Below are 17,691 nucleotides of genomic sequence, written 5' to 3' on the forward strand. Positions count from 1 at the left end.
ATATTATTAAAACCAGTTTATTTTCTTAATCATTTTGATTATATAGTCTGGGAATTTATTTAGAAAAATCTATGAAGAGAAATTCTTCTAAGTAAAAAAAACTACTTGACTTGGTTTAAATAACCATAATTCTGAATGAGTTAAAATGCAAGTGTTTATAATATAGAGAAATGCACTTCTAAATGTTGCTCATATTCCAAGTGGAAAAAACAGAGGTTTCTTGTCTTTGATACTCACTTCAAATACATTTTAAAACATGTTTTATTAATTGAACCTTAAAAATGTTTTATAAATCGTATCTGTCGTGAGGCCACAGTTTCCTTTTGCTTTGTTGACATTTTAATATTTTTTTCAACAAAGATTAGACCAAATGAGGAAGAGATCCCACCCATGACTTAGCATGGGCTGCAACAAAATGACAATTCCCACCCAAATAATAATTCCCAGTTTGCTCACAAGTTTCTGAAAAGATACATTCTGAAAGCCAAATGAGGTTTGAGGGTCATTTCTTAACCTAAAAAAGTCTCCTTCGTAAGTATGATATTTTATTCTGAAATCACATGAAATTGACAGAATTTTAATTAATGTAAATACTTAAAAAGTTTTTTCAAAAATATATTTGGTATTTTTAATTTTACAAAATCAACATCACTTTTAGAAGCACCAAGCTAATCTGGTCTGAAACAATTTATAATTCTATAACACATTTCCTTTTGAATGGCAACTAAGAATTTAAATGACATTTTAATTTAAAAAAAAAAACAACAAAAAACCTGGGAAATATTCCAACCTTCTTTCTTCTCGATTGCTTTCCTCAAGTTTCTGTAGCCTTCAAAATCACGAGGCACAGTATTGGAAGGCCAAGCCAATGAAGGACAAACCAGACAGTAAAAAGCGAGAGTGATAAGGAGGTAAAAATGAAACATGAGCTTGAAGACTTTAAAATAAATTTTAAAGATATCATCAAAGGACAATACACAGTAAAAAGGCAATACATTTTGTAAGAATAAAAAGTAAGTAGAAAAACAAGCAGCATTATATCTAAGAAGAATAAATAGACTATCAGTTGAAATTATTTAGCAATAAAATATAAAGTCTCAATTTATATAAATAGTAGGATTGTTTGGATGCCATTGTTCTTTTAAATCTGAAATGGATCAATTTTCTCAGTTTCCCACAAAGGCCTACTTTCAATGATATCCTCTGCCTTTTAAATCTTTACAGAAGCACTTTTCATTAAAAAAACTTCAAAAAGTAATGCCTTTATACCATACTATGAAATTACCATTAATACTACATACTAGAATACTACTTTTAAAACTTGATTTCTACTTTAATATACATGTGAACATCACTACATCCAAAAAAATTCTATTTTAAAATTATACATGAAATGGTATTATGGTCAAATGAATATGATTGTTATGATATTAGTGAAATTTTTTAATTTTATTAATTAAAATTAAAATCTCATAATCTCACTGTACTAATTATTAAAAACTAACTACAAAAGGACATCTAACGCAAAGGTGGCAATAAAATGGGAAATGTAGTACCTTCCATTAGTAAGATTATATTTCAATCACAAAACTATAAAAAAAACTGTAAGTATGTACTTAAAGGCTTTGAAATAAATGTAAAGAATATTGAATATGCAGAATTGGGCTTCTTTACTCAATGGAATGTACTGAATACCAATATTTGTCATGTAGACAAAAGGATAGATGTACGAGGCTCTGCAGAAGCATATAGCAACCTTGATACATCCCCCTTCTGCCCAGAATTCCAAAAGCATCTTCCAGAGTCATCAATATTTTACAATAAGGAGACTGAGTCTTAGATATGAATTATCAAGCCAGTTCTCCTTTTAATTTTGTAACATATGTGCCCACATGTGAATTTTGCTTTTTGGCCTGTGATTGTTTCTCTCATATACTTATATTACTGCTATTACAAAAAGAGACTAGCAATCTTTCTGAGAAAAAAACAACAGAGTGACAGTCACCAGGGTTCAAAGGTCCAGTATAATGGCTAAAATAGAAAAGGAAAGCCATTGCCTAAGAAATCTGTTTCTAGAATTTCAACCTGACACCACGAAATACAAATATAATACAGTCTGATGAGTAAATTGAAGTTTTAGGGTTTTTGTTTTTTTTTTTACAGTGCAAGTCATTTAAAGCTAGATATCCAAAAACATGGGGATAAATGTGTGAATCATAGACTTTCTTTATACATAAAAAATGCAAAAATACTTTATTTCTAATCTAGGTTTATACTGATGATAATGAGCTATAATGGCTCAAAAGATATGGTTCATTGGCAAACAGACCAAATTTTCTATTTTCAATATGAAGAATTTTTGTTTGCCTTAGACAAGAGAGTTATATTTAAAATCTACGGATGAAATGAGCTAAGAAGTAGTTAAACTTTAGATGCTTCCCCAATTGCCGTTTTAGAAAAGCTTTGCAATCAACAGTTCAAAAAGACAATGGAGCCCTGACCGGTTTGGCTCAGTGGATAGAGCGTCGGCCTGCGGATTCAAGGGTCCCAGGTTCGATTCCGGTCAAGGGCATGTACCTTGGTTGCGGGCACATCCCCGGTGGGGAGTGTGCAGGAGGCAGCTGATTGATGTTTCTCTCTCATCAATGTTTCTAACTCTCTATCCCTCTCCCTTCCTCTCTGTAAAAAAATTAATAAAATATATTTAATTTTAAAAAAAGACAATGGAGGGTCAGAGAATAAGCTAATAATCTGGTACTTCTCCATAACTTAAAGGAATTTCAGTTTTTTTATTTAGTCCCATTACAATACTGTATTTCTATATGAGGGGGTGGTGGGGCAGGCAGAGAGGCAGGTGCAAATCTTGTTAACCGTTCTAAAATGTTTATGTAACTGAAAGGCAGGCAATATAGTCTATTCAATTATTCTCCCTTTTTTTTTTCTTTTTTAGCGTATGTTTTTATTGATTTCAGAGAGGAAGGGAGAGGGAGAGAGATAGAAACATCAATGATGAGAGAGAATCATTGATCGGCTGCCTCCTGTACAACCCCTACTGGGGATCGAGCCCGCAACCCGGGCATGTGCCCTTGACTGGACTCGAACCTAGGACCCTTGAGTCCACAGGCCAACACTCTATCCACTGAGCCAAACCGGCTAGGGCTCCCTTATTTTCTCATATGCCCTTATTTTCTTACTATCTTCACTTATGTTACAGATCAACACAAAGGTAGAAGAGCAATCCTTAAAACGCCACATATCAACTATGGGTTGTAGCTTTGACAAAGACGCTGATGCCGAAGAGGGTGAAACTTGCATGTAAAACGGGACGTAGGGTGTCTACCTTGAACACAAATGCCACTCAGCTAAAAATGACCCAGTTGCGGCTCTTCCTACCAACACTTACAATGTCAGAGGCCCTGTAGCCACTGAAACCAAAAAGTAACAGCACAAAACAAAGTAAATTAAAAGACACGGAGCTTCTAAAGAACCTGTGGATTCAGTGGGGAGGGAAGAAAGCAGCTATGAGAACCCAAAGGTGGGGCCCCGGACAGGTTTGGGAACTCTCAGCTAAAAGGTGGTAATAAAACAATTCTTTCCTGCATGACTGGATTTTTTATTTTTTCCTTGATGGGGTTGCTGCCCCAAATTCTAGTGTTTGGATTAATGTTTCCTCTTGCAAAATTACAGACATCCCTAGAAAAGAAACTTACTGGTTATAAGTCATTGCCACTGGCATGAATTCCTTTTGTCAGATGGCTTCGCTCCCAAGTATGAATTTAAAGAAATCAGAAGAAAGCAGATGGTTTTTAAACTGGGAGTCGTTTGGAGACTTGCATGAGAACTGACTGTGTAATGGACGCAGGGGCTGAGGCAGCAGGAGGACACAGAAAGTCAGTAGATGGGAATAAGAAAAAACAACGAAGGCAGAAATTCACATCCCCCCCCCCCCCCCGGGGCCAAAGGTTGGCTACACCCATGAAAGTGAAAGTCTCTTTCCCCTCTTTTGTCTTTTCCTATTCCCTTCTGACTTGCTTTTACCACACTATAAAATGGGTAAAACTCATTTTGTGTGAGTTGGGAAACCTGGACACTAGGTATTGATAACACTTTCTAGAGAAAAATTAGTCCAGTTCCAAACAATTTTTAATTGAACTTACTGTATCTGTAAGACTGAGGCAGAACCCAGATTTTGTAATGTCTCTCTGATAAATAAAATAAATAAATCTGAGGCATGTAACACAACTCAACCAAAATCAACATATCCAATCAGCTATCGCCTCCATCAAGTTCCTATGGAAGACTATCACTCAGTTCAGTAAACCTGATGTCCTTCTCAACATTTCTGGAAATCTTTACTTGTTTTAACCTGCAGCAAACCCTTTGGCTAAAATGAGAGCTTACCTGCATTTTAAAAATAGGAACATTACATGCAGCTAACAGTTATTTGGATCTATAGCTAAAAGTTACTAATGGTGAACAAAATCTTTATCCAACCTAGTAAAATAGTATTGGTTTTCATTTTTTAATCCACAACAACGTTTGAATAGTGTGGTAAGAAAAATTCTATTAAACTTAAATTTATATTTGTGGTTAAGTAAATTCATAAACTGGTTCTAAAGGCTTTTACAGTTATACAGTCTATGGTACCCAAAATTTTTATGGGTTCACACTACATTATATAGTTTCTGTTTTACAAAGACACACTAACATGTGTGTGAAAATGATTTATAAAGCATTTTTAAAAACACTTATAAGAGTTATTAATCTTTAGTAAATATTCGTTTTTCTAATTCTAAGCTATCTTCCACTTTTTCACACATTAAAATAATATCTCTCAATTTATCTGGCTTATTTTTCTCCTCAAATTTTTTTTAAATATCATATCACTTTTTATTAGGAAATAACTTTTCCCCCCCACTTGTATTTTCATGTTTAAAACCAGTTGTTTGGTGATTTCTTCCTAGTATTAAATCTGCTATTATTTTTACCTTAATAATTATTACATCTAAAAGAATCACTGAAATTATTAAATATTTTTTATCTTGAAGTGGTTATGAGTTCCAGAGTAAAGCAACAGAGACAAATCTTAATAATAAGATGTTTTTTCCTTTAATGCTATTTACCAGTCAAAATGCTTACAACTCTGCATTGTCACAAAAATAACCTGCATCAGAGGTACTGATTTGAGATTATCTATGATCACTGCAAGAATGTCAAAAAAGCCTATGTTTCTATTGGGATCCCTGTCTATTTTCATTTATTTATATCCAACAGGTGATACTGTAACATTTCTAAATTTAACACAAAAGAACAGAGGAGAACCTTGGGAAATGTACCCTTGGTTGTATTTATTATTCATGAACACAAACCACCTAATCCTTTAAAAATAAGTCATAACCTTTGACATTGTGACCAACTACAGAATTAGATTTTATAACTAAATCATAAGTCTCATTTTGTTGGGTCACAGTGGTTTTGATAATTCTATGATCATTCTTAATTGCTCTGCATAAGAGGGAATCATTATATTTTTTTTAATTGATTTCAGAGAGGAAGGGAGAGGGAGAGAGCGATAGAAACATTAATGATGAGAGAGATCATTGATTGGCTGCCTCCTGAACAGCCCCTACTGGGGATCAAGCCACAATCAGGGCGTGTGCCCTTGACTGGAATCGAAACCGGACCTTTCAATCCGCAGGCTGACGATCTATCCACTGAGTCAAACCAGCTAGGCCTGCTAGGGCATTATTATATATTTCTTAATGCTGCCATAATCAGCCTCCATGAAAAACACCTGCTAAGACATCAATATCTTAAGTATGCAACTTCAATTGCAATGCCTTCTAACTACAGATGTGTAACTCCTTATTTTAATTATTTTAATCATTCCTTTTTAACTCAAGGACACAAGCAGAATTAATATGAAGAATTTTACCTCCAATAACTTTGACCAACTTTTTTTTCATGGAAGAAATGCTGGTTGCCTAAATAAATTTCTAAATAAACTGAGCAAAGCAGTAGGTAGACTACATGTCAATAATAATTCTACAAAGTGCATCCCCTGTAACAAACATTTGGTAAATAAGATAGCTGTGCTTCCTTTTGAATATCTAGCCAAAAATGCTTAAAATTATTTTGACTGGCAAGTTCAAAATATATCTGACTGCACCATAGAATCCATATGTAAACATGTCAAGAATTTATGAGTATTTAACCACTCACACACTATCAACAGTCAAATTTTTATTTTTCTTCTCTTCTTTGCACCCAGTTGATTTCAGGAGGGAATATTATCAGGATGCAAGGAAAAGAAAACCTAGAACAGTGGTGAAAGGTGAATAATTCCTTGTGGGAAGATTTAGGTAATAAATAACTGTCATATAATCAAATTGGAGCCCGGCAGAAAATATTTAAGAAACCAAATAATATTAAGTGACAGCCTGATGGATAGGTTTAGCCTTTAGTTAAACTAATCTAGACAGGAACTAGAATGTATCCAAGAGACTATTTAATCGCATTAGAAAATGGGGGGAGGGGGGGATGAAAACATTGAGTCATAATGGTACAGCAAGCTTTGCAGAAAAGAAAGATGAATGGAATGCAAAAGCAGCTATCTGAAGAAATAATAAAATAGGTTGAACGAAGGTCTCTAATAGTAATTTTACCTTGTCATAGTCTAAATAAAATTCATTACCATAATATCATAATTTAACTTTTTTACATATAAGTAGAGATAAACTATTAGAAGCATAATTATAATTGTCAGCTAATTTAAATGGCATTTTATTTACTAATATATTTATGAGACTATGTATACTCACTGTAATCACAAATTAAAATATCCTGAAAAGTAAAGAAAAAAAAATAGGGATTCATAGACCAGTGATTTTAAAACACTACCTTTTTTTCTTCTTCTTTTCTTTCCTTTTCAGCTTCTCTAAATCTTTCTTAGCTAGGTCTATAATTTCAATGGTTTCCTTGTCTGAGGATAGTATAGCGGGAGAGAAAGCTGATGGTCCACTGAAATACGGTGATCTTGCTGTGGCTCTTGTCAAGTTCTTCCGAAGGTTCTCATTTACTGCTTCACTTTCTAATAATTTTGCCCTAGTAAATAAAAACATATTTAAATAGGAAACATTTTTTATTGTGGCAAAAATACGTAACATAAAATGCTCCACCCTAACCAGTTCTGCACCACCAAGTATATTAACCCTGTTGTTGCAACCACTGTCATCATCTATCTCCAGAACTTCATCTTCTCCAACTGAAACTCTGTACCCATGAAGCACGAACCCTTCACTCCCCTCTCCTCCCAGTCCCTGGCAGCCACCATTCTACTTTCTGCCTCTACGAAGTTGACTACAGCAGGAATACATAGGCATTTTAAATGAGTTGTTTTGCATGCTAAAAAAGATTTCCAGAATGTCTTTCAACATTGCTACAAGGTAGGTTTTGTTTTTAAATAAATTTGTTCACAAACATTAATGTGTAGGGAGGGTATTTTTTAATTCCCTGGTTATATAATTACAAATTTGAAATCACACTCTTCATGCTCAAAAGTGCCAAGAGCAATTAGATTGCTTGCATTCTGGCCACTAGGCATTAGTTATCCTTGCTTTGCAAAGCCATCATTTAAACTTAACCTATGCAAGCAGCATGGTTCCCAACCTTTCAGTTCCTCATTCATCAAGCTATAATAGCATTCCCAAATCTTTGCAAAGAACAAGTTAGTCAAAGTTGCCCCTAACTGTCTGAGAGACATCTGGCTCCTGAATATGTCATGGGAAAAGATGATATCTCCAAGGAAACCTGAGTCTGATAATTGAAAGAATTCTTTTGTTTGCTCAAGTCATTCTACTAATGAGAGGGGAATAATGAATGTCCTGTCAGTAATATGCAAAACTACAGAATGACCCTGGATTTGAGACTAAAAGAGATTCAGAGAGTCCTCCAGGCCAGTCTCTTTATTTTGATTTGATTGAAACCATCAAGAACACAGTTCTCTACTTCAATATAATAGATTTCCAAGGACAATTGGCAAAGGTGACTGAGACAGGGCTGTAAAAAGAAAACTTACTACACTCTACCTCAAAACTGTAATACTAAGCACTTTTGCCATATGTATAAATATTTCAGAGAAAAATGTTAGATTATTTGCAACTATTAAGCTCTCAAAGGCATAGTCAGTTCTGTGTTTTTTCATTATCTACCAAAATTATTCATGACACTGTTGAAACTGGCTAGAGATGGAGTGTATAGAAATCAATGAATATATGTTTCCAGTTAGTGTCCTACTAATTTTTAATGAAATTGTTTGATTATATATCTGGTGTCATATGTGAGCAGAACAATAATTATAATATTTTTAACTGGTTAAATAGCTGTGTACAAACTTCTAGGTTAAGTGACTTCAAAATTATTTTAAAGAAATCAGAAATATAATGTCAGTTTTAAAACAAGAAGACAACCGAAGCCCTGACTGGTACTGCTAAGTGGGTAGAGCATCGACCTGCACATCAAAAGGTTGTGGGTTTGATTTCCAGTCAATGGCACATACCCGGGTTGCAGGTTCGATCCCCCAGCCTCAGTCGGGGCATGTGTGGGAGTCAACCAATCGATGTGTCTTTCTCACATTGATGTTTCTCTCTCTCCTTCTCTCTCCCTCACTTTCCACTCTCTCTAAATAATCTTTCTCAAAATCAATGAAAAGAATATCCTCGGGTGAGGATTGACAAGAAAATAAAAAAAAAGAAGGCAACCAAAGTATAAAAACTCAGCTTAACTATAAAAAGTCAAAACTCAAAGTCAAAATTTGTACTTTTCTGTATTTTCAATATCTATCACAAAGCTTGGGTGCATAATGATGAATATTAATAACAAATGAAAATATAATAAATGAACTGTCCATAATGACCTGTATTTTAATTGGCTGATTTATATAATAGACAACTTGTGTTTTTATTTTAAACTAGAGGCTCAGTGCATGAAATTCATGCATTCGGGGGGGTCCCTCAGCCTGGATTGTGAGAGGACGCAGGCCAGGCCAAGGGACCCCTCTGGTGCATGATCAGGGCAGGGGAGGGACGCGGTAGGTTGGCCAGCCTGGGAGGGACTGCAGGAGGGCTCCAGGGAGTGCCCGGCCTGTCTCGCTCAGTTCTGATGGGCCGGACCCCAACAGTACGCTAACCTACCAGTTGGAGTGTCTGGTCCCTGGTGGTCAGTGCACATCATAGCAAGTGGTTGAGTGGACTTAGCATATCATTAGCATATTACACTTTGATTGGTTGAACAAAGGTCTGGACAACCGGACACTTAGCATATTAGGCTTTTATTATATAGGAATTTTGCATTTGGTAGGGGCATAGTCAATGTTTCTTCAATCTTGGTGCTGATTAAGGCTAAAACCTTTAGGGCTCATCTCCACAAATCCCATGCTACATTAGCAGAACCTGCTGCTTTTTTTTTTTTTTATGGGCTGTAGAGAGAGAGTCTCTCTTTCCCTTCACACTCATCCACCCATCCACTAATTGCTGCCTGCATTTCATTTAACAGGAGGCTAAGCAGTGAGGCATGAAAGGAAGTACCCAGACTTCCCTGGGAAGGAACTGACTGAGGGCTTGCCTCTCAACTCTGTTATTCACTAAATCTTGGACCATTCATCTCTAAAAGCCTCCACTATTTCCTCTGTAAAATGAAGATGAAAAATATATACTTTCCTAGAATTATTGTGAGGATCAATGATACAATGAATTTAAAACTCACCTGACTGATAATGTATTTAACAAATAATAACTATTTTATCAAAAAGTTTCGGTTTGATTTTGGTCGAGGGCAGGTACCTGGTCTGGGAGCCAATCCATGTGTCCCTCTCACATCAATGTTTCTCTCTCTCTGTCTCTCCCCCTCCCTTCCACTCTCTCTAAAAATCAATGGAAAAAACTTCCTCAGGTGAGGATTAACAAAAAACAAAGAATGGTCCTAAGTTGAGAACTGGAAGGAAGCTATTTAATGCTGCTTCAGTCACTAGGAGGAGTGGAAATGACCACATCAGTCTTCTAGGAAAGAGTACCACTGAAGCCATTTGTCCAAAGGAGAGAGCAAGCTTAGGTAAGGCCTTAGAATAACAGGGTGGAAGACAGGGAACAGGGCACAATAACCAGAGCAGGGGATCAGCCTTCATGGTTGGCCAGTGCCGAGGAAATAAAAGAAAAGCAGGCTAGGAGCAGGAGGAGAATCTTCAGGAACTGAAAGACGGATGTCAGGTGTGTGTCAGGGAAGGTAAAGATGGGTGCTACAGAATGAAGAAAGACGTTTTGGGCAGTAGGCAGGAATGAGCACTGCCCACACAGGATGGAAATGCAAGCCCAACTTGGCTGCTGACCAGGACCAGTACCCAGTGGCCCAACAGTCTCTGCCAAAAAGGTAAAGCTTGGAGACATGTATAAGAAAAAAAGTAACAGTTAATAGAGTCACTCTATCTATTGCCACATCAGATGTCTGCTCATTTGTTTTTTGCTTTTGAAACACTTAAGGGATCCAATATGCCTAGCAGAGGCAAGAACAATGGAAACATTACTCATCTCTGTTTAAGAATTGTTAGACTAGCCCAGCCAGTATGGCTCAGTGGTTGAACGTTGACCTATGAACGAGGGGGGGTCACATCTCGATTCCCAGTTAGGGCACATGCCCAGGTTGTGGGCTCCATCCCAGGAGGGGGCGTGCAGGAGGCAGCCAATTGGTGATTCTCTCTCATCATTAATGTTTCTATCTTTCTCTCTCCCTGCCTCTGTGAAATCAATTAAAAAATATATTTTAAAGTTAAAAAAAAAGAATCTCTAGAATAGTCAGAGGAAGAGAAAGGAAGAGAAAGGGAAAGAGAACACAGATACAAGATGGAGATGTGTTAGAGTTAGGGTAGCTGTGAAACATTTCCCGCTTGGCTATTTTCGGCAAATGTGTACAGAAATGAGATCTGAGCTACTTAGATGCTCCCCATGGAGCTGACTGTGGTTTTACTGCAAGAGAAAGTAGCTGAGCCATCAGGACAAACCATGAAATCTGAACATACTATAGAAACGATTAGTGTCCCTGACCTTCTTTTCGATCCCTATTCCCACAGTCTGGGCTCAGGCGATGACATTCCTTTCACTGTTTTCTATCATTCCATTTACTATTTGTAAGTTCTCCACCTAGACTGTGAACTCCTTGTTTATGTCACACTTGCTCAGTCATGGCATGGTGGCTGGCACATAGTGAGCATTTGCAGTATGTGTGTGAAATGTGAGTGATGAATGAGCCTCTGTACCACAGAGGCAGGCAAAGTGGTAGGGGTGCAATGATTCACACAAAAGGTGTAGCTGAAAAAGCAGAAGGGAACCGGAGTGATCAGAGATTTTTAAAATTAGAGATGAGCCCTAGCCAATTTGGTTCAGTGGCTAGAGGTCAGCCCGCGGACTAACGGGTCCCGGGTTCAATTCTGGTCAAGAGCATGTACCTCTCTCCCTCCTTTTCACCTTCTCAAAAAAAAAAAAAAAACTCAATGAAAAAATATCCTTGGGTGAGGATTAACAATAACAATAAAAAATCAGAGATGAGTCATTGATGTTGACCATTCCCAAATGGTGAGGGAAGGCACTAAAGGTCAATCCACATGCCTGTCCTGTGTGTCAGGTTGGGTAAGTTCCCATGAGGGGTATGACAACCAGAGTAGGAAGATAACATGGGGACATAATATGGGAAGAGACGGAAGGAAAGTTGTTTGGGACGTGACATTATGGAAAGGCAAGTACCTATTCCCCTACAGGTAACCTGACCAAAGGGCAGAAATATCACCGTGAACAATGACTAAACAATAAACCCAACAGCTAGCAATATTACTGCACTGAAAAGCCCAAAATGTGCATTATATCTTACAGACCATGAACTGTACCTGAGATCTTCAATTTCTTTGATATAACTGTGAATCATATTACTGATCTCCTCATTCCCTTCCCCTGCAAGATAAAAAACGAAGTTAAGGATTTCCTTCAAATTAAAACTTCAACAAAACAGAATGGGAGAAAAAACACTAAGTTACAGAAACAAAATAATAATGCTCTAAAACACAAGTCCTACAGCAAATTTTCCACCCTAAACTACACAAGCAGATAGCAAGATAAAATAGCAAAGTAAAGGGCACATTTTGTTCCTGTAAGAATGTATTATTTACAAATTAAGCATTTAACTGAAAATCATGGATTGTACATTTCTACTTCATTGTACACAGATTGACATTTCTACTTCAAATGTTCGAGATAATTAATGAACACAAAGAATGTGCCCTGCTCTCCCGAGGTGAATCCCTTACTCGTCCCACCCTACACGCTTACCTGCTCTGGCAAGAACCTGGTTGGCCTGATCACTAACAAGCTGGGTGATTCTGGTCCTCAGTGCATCAACCGTCTCCTGCATGGCTTTAATTCTTACACGCAGGTTGTTATTCTCAGTCTGTAGCATAGCATTCTCATGAAACATGTCATTGATGCTTTCCACTCCCTCCTCATCAATTATTCTTTTACCCTAGGGAAGAAAAAGATTTCCCTGTTGGTTGAGGAGCCTTAAATACACAAGAGATTTGTTTAAGGATATTACAGGACTATGCAGTTCTACAACCAAGAGCCCGTTGTCTTAACAGCCTCAAGGCAAAAGTGATCCTCTTACTCTACAGCATCTCTCCATGGCAGTTCTGTCACTAAAGGAATTGATTGAGCACTGGCTGGTGTGTCTCAGTTAGATGGAGTGTTGTCTGAGGCACTGGAAGGTTATGGGCTCCATTCCCAGTCAGGGCACATACCTCGGTTGCGATCAGGCCTGTACAGGAGGCAGCCAATGGATGTTTCTCTTCTCTTTCTCTCCCCGCTTCTTACCTCTCTAAAATCAATTTTAAAATAATAAATAAATTGATTGATTAAATAGGAAGCCTTTTGAATCAGGTTGATAGATAGATTAAACATTATTAAAGGCTACCCACAAGGAAAACCAGAGAATTCTACCTTCAAAAGGAAGAAGACCACTATCATGACAGACCGGAGGCTCCAGAGAAACACGTGTGCAAGCCATCACAAAAGGCATCATTGTGTTCACAAAATGTATCACAGAATGCAAAGTCAAACCCAGTAGCTTACTGTTTTGTACTCCATGAGCTCCATCTGAAGTCGTGTGATCTCACTGCGGAGTGCATTGATCTGCTGACTAGCTCTGTCCTGATTGACCATCACCTTGTTCTTGATATTTCTAGCTCGATTGGCGTATTTGAGGGTATTTAAACTTTCCATAAAATCCCTGTCTGAAGGGCTGACACATGCTATCATGATTGTTTGGCTGAAAGTGACAAAGAAGAATAAAGGCAAATAAAGCACTGCAATAATCACTTTTTAAATCCCTGCCTTTTGAATAATATCTTCTCTTTGAGATACCAAAAGATTGACACTGATAACTTAAAAATAAAAGCAAATGTAAAAGCCCCTATGCTTTACGACTGTCTTAAAGAAAATGAATTTATATTATCCTTCTTTGAATCCATAATGTTTTGAGAAAGTATAAGTACATATATTTATTTCTCACCTCTTTACAAAAAAGAGTTGAGGCAATGCACACAGAATAATTCTAAAATTTAATCTACCTATGTTCCAAACTGAAATTCAAAAATCATTATCTACTTAATATTTGAGGATTTAAACTTTTTTTCTTTTTATTTAATCACTTGTAACCTGATTTTTGTTGTTAGCAAAAAATTTTGTACTAAAAGCCTACCACCTGAACAAGTGTATAGTATATCCATATGTTATAAAAAACATCATTTGTGATTGATTGGTCAAAGTTCAGGCCAGATTACACAGGAGAGAAGGGAAACATTACTTTACAGTAATGATGAATTGCTTTACCAACCAAAGAATAGAATAGTAAAATGCTTAGTATGCCCCAGCTATTATGTCTGTCAATGAAACAGACAAGGACATTCTAATCGGCACTGACACTGAAAGAGCGAATTAACCCACCCCAGTAGGGAATTCATGCCCATCAATTCTAATTAATCACCTCCTAGTCTCCTGCTTCCACTCCTGCCTTCTGCCTTCCCCCAATAATTTCAACACAGCACTCCTAGTAATCCTTTTAAAAGACATCCCATTCCATCCATCTTTTTGCCTTTATTGACCATTGCTCATTCTTATTTATCCTCACTCTTATTATTATTCAAGGCTCAACTCAGATATCATCTCATCCAAGAATCCAACCCTCATCTGACTGTACTTATTCTCTCTGCTTCTCCATACCCCCTGCATATCTCTTTTTTATTGGTTATATTATTATTATTATTTTGAAATTTTATAGATGCCAGCTCTTACACCCTAAACTCTAGGGGCCAAGGACCATCAACTTTTATTTTGGATAACACAATATTTAAAACATACTAGGCCATTAATAATTGTTTGTGGAGTATGTCATGTGTACATAATCTTACCTGATAATAGACAAACATGTAAATTGACCGTACCTCCACTATGCCACCAGCCAATCAGGAGTGATATGCAAATTAACCCAACAAAGATGGAGGTTGATTTGCATACTCAGCCACTGAGAGATGGTGTGTTCTGCCCCACCCCCGGTCTCTCAGGGCCTCTGGCAGCATGGGAAGGAGGGGCCGGAGTGGAAAGAAGCGGCTCCAGGGCCTGAGGGGAAAGGGGCTGGGCCAGAGTGGAAAGGCGGTGCCGGCAGCCAGGGAAAGGAAAGCCCATTCTAGCACGGATCTTCGTGCATTGGGCTTCTAGTACTTATATATTGGACATCTGAAAGTTAAGATAATTCATGCACCTCTAGCTCTTTTTTGATGAAGAAGATAAGGTAATCAAGTAAGAGTAATGGTTATAAACACTGATTAGAGAACAGGACTACTCAAAGTATAGACCCCAGTCCAATGCCAGTCTGCAAACTATTTGTAAACAGTTCATAATAAGTATAGAAATGAAAAATAAGCATCTTAAAATTTTGCAACATTTGAGATTGCTATAATCAATGCACTCACTGAATAGAGTATAGATCAGTTCCAGTGTTTTTGAATTCACATGGTAAGTCACAAACGGGGCAAGTTGAGTACAGTCATGCACATTATTAACCCACCACAAATCACAAATTTGGGGTGAAGGAGGAAAAGAACTTGTCCTTGAAAAGCATTGGGATCAAGTGCTTAAGGAGAATGGGAAAGTCAAGAATGAGAAGTGCTAAGATCTATTATACAGGGAAATGGTCATTAAATAAAATCCAAAAGATATATATTCAAAAATGATTGTGTTTATGAAAAGCTCAAAAGAAAACATTGAAGTTGTTTACTTTTAAAGTTGCTCAATATATATAAAACCACATATCTGTCTTAAATGAAACCATACCATTTATATTAATATGTTACATATCATATATTATTATATCATATATCATATTATATTATGCATTAGGGAGGAAATGCATTGCAATGTTAACAGTAGTTACTTGTAAGTAATAGAAATATAATTGATTTTTCTCATGCTTTATATTTTTCTGCACTTTTCAGAATTTTTGCTATAATCTTGTTATAACTTTATAAATGTATAAAATCCAGCTTCACTTTTAAAAATAAAAGTCACTAGATTATGCATAAAAATATATGCAACTTTTGTCCAAAAATACCTTTGATCTAATTTTTCTTTTAAGAATAATTTATACAAACATCACAAAATGAAGGTCTTCTATTCCCCAAAGCTTATACAAAGTGCAATGCTTTTAAATTGAGTTCAGTCTTAAAATTCTAAGCAGGAATTGTTGCTCACTAAAGAGGTCTTCTTGTTTGAAGAGTTACCACCTAGTAAGGAAATGGATGAGAAGTACCTGAGATTCTTTAGCTTGAAAACACTAAAATAGACTCTGTTAACTGTAAAAGAAGAAATAAAAATGTAACGGCTATCTGAACTTGCTGAATTGTACTGTTTGAATTTAAATGACAAAAATGTTTCTACTCATAAAGCCAACATGTTGATGTTTATAAAAAGGAATGCATTACAAAATAATGTGTTTAGCTGATGAAACATCAGAATAATTCAAAATATGAAAAGAAGGAATATCAGTGATGCTGACAAAGTTCATAAACAGCAAATACCCTGTATTTCATTCAACTGACATTTTTAGAATTTTTCCCACATGCAAAAAAAAAAAAAAAGTTTAATTTTTAGGAGACTTTGTAAAATAGTATAAAGCATATTTAAATTACTTTGTGTTTACTTAGACAGCATTTACTAGTATTTTTTAACAAAATTGTATTAGGCATATGCTAGGTGACAAGCACTTAAGCAGAACAACAATAAAGTATAAAGAGAACGTGCAATGGACTTCATTTACAAGCTAAGTGACTGAATCAATGGCTCTCTGGATTTCAATGTCCTTATCTACAAAATAGGAATAATAATACCTACTTCAAGGGAGGGTGTAAGGACTATGTGAAGTAACAACATACAGAAAGCCGCACACATTTCCGGTCATTGATAATTATTAGTTCCTCATCCTGTCAATTTGCTTTATAATAAAACCAGTTTTTAAAAGTCGCTTTACAAACTTACATTAATAATAATGGATAAGTGAAATTCACAAATATGGATAATCACGTATGCATACCTGTTACCCCCGAGGGAATCCTGGAGCAGTCTTGTCAGCTTAGAATCTCGGTAGGGGACATGGGTGGCCCTCTTGCTCTTGTCTCCCAATGCACTGATTACATTGCCAAGTGCCAACTAAAAGAGAGAGAAAGAAAAATGATAAAAATGCACTAATTATGACACTTTTAAATAAAGGCTTATAGAGAATATTATGGAGACATGACAGAATTGAAAACATTCAGGTCTGGGCTTTTTTGTTTTTGTGGTTTTTTTACATTTATATTTTGAAGTATGACCTATTAACCAAGTTTTCTCTATTAACTATGAAAAACTGACATGAAATTTGACTAAAACTGACTCAAAATTTAGTACTTATATATATATATTCATAACTCACAAATACTTGAACTTCTATTCAGAAATATTCTTTAGAGATAAATAAAAGATTAGTGACTTTTAACCATCCCTAGAATTATCAGACTACCAGGTTGTGTCCCCAGAAAACTGTCAATTCAGGTTGCAAATTCTTCTCCTCAACTCAGTGAAGAAATTAAATGTTTAAGTAGTTCAATAATTTCATGACACTATCTTATTGAAATATAGCTACCTTATGGGAAAACAAACTCTCCTTTAACCAACATAAAAAGATTTATTACACAAAAAGTTACTCTAAAAATGTTTTCTTCCAACCCTGGCCAGTGTGGCTCAGTGGTTGAGCGTCATCCCAGGCATCAGAAGATTGCCGGTTGATTCCCAGTCAGGGCACATGCCCGGGTTGCAGGCTGGATCCCCAGTAGGGGGCGTGCAGGAAGGCCCCCTTTCCTCTCCTCCTCTCCTATCCTTCCATAAAACAGAAACTTTGTGCTAATAAACACAAGGTGTTTTCCAATGAAAAGCACCACTAGGTGGCAGGGTATTAAAGTTAATTCCTATTACAATCTAAAAAGTTCTCATTTTGAAAAAATCCACTAAAAAACATTGATTATAATTCCTAAAATAAAGTGACTGTCACAAAATGTGAAGGGGGAAAAAT

General features: G+C 36.3%; 1 protein-coding gene across 8 annotated transcripts in view; it reads right to left on the bottom strand.

The window, feature by feature from the left end:
* Positions 1-17,691, bottom strand: part of KIF21A (kinesin family member 21A) — a 140,861-nt gene that overhangs the window by 46,913 nt on the left and 76,257 nt on the right. For all 8 annotated transcript variants that reach the window (XM_079774806.1, XM_079774805.1, XM_079774804.1 and 5 more), the window contains exons 7-11: positions 16,678-16,793; positions 13,164-13,359; positions 12,369-12,558; positions 11,930-11,993; positions 6,901-7,104 (exon numbers count right to left, since the gene is read on the bottom strand). In XM_079774806.1, coding sequence (XP_079630932.1) covers positions 6,901-7,104; positions 11,930-11,993; positions 12,369-12,558; positions 13,164-13,359; positions 16,678-16,793 — 770 coding nt within the window. The remainder of the gene's footprint in view (positions 1-6,900; positions 7,105-11,929; positions 11,994-12,368; positions 12,559-13,163; positions 13,360-16,677; positions 16,794-17,691) is intronic.

The sequence above is a fragment of the Cnephaeus nilssonii genome, assembly GCF_951640355.1.
Source record: "Cnephaeus nilssonii genome assembly, chromosome: 6".
NCBI classification, from domain to species: Eukaryota; Metazoa; Chordata; class Mammalia; order Chiroptera; family Vespertilionidae; genus Cnephaeus; species Cnephaeus nilssonii.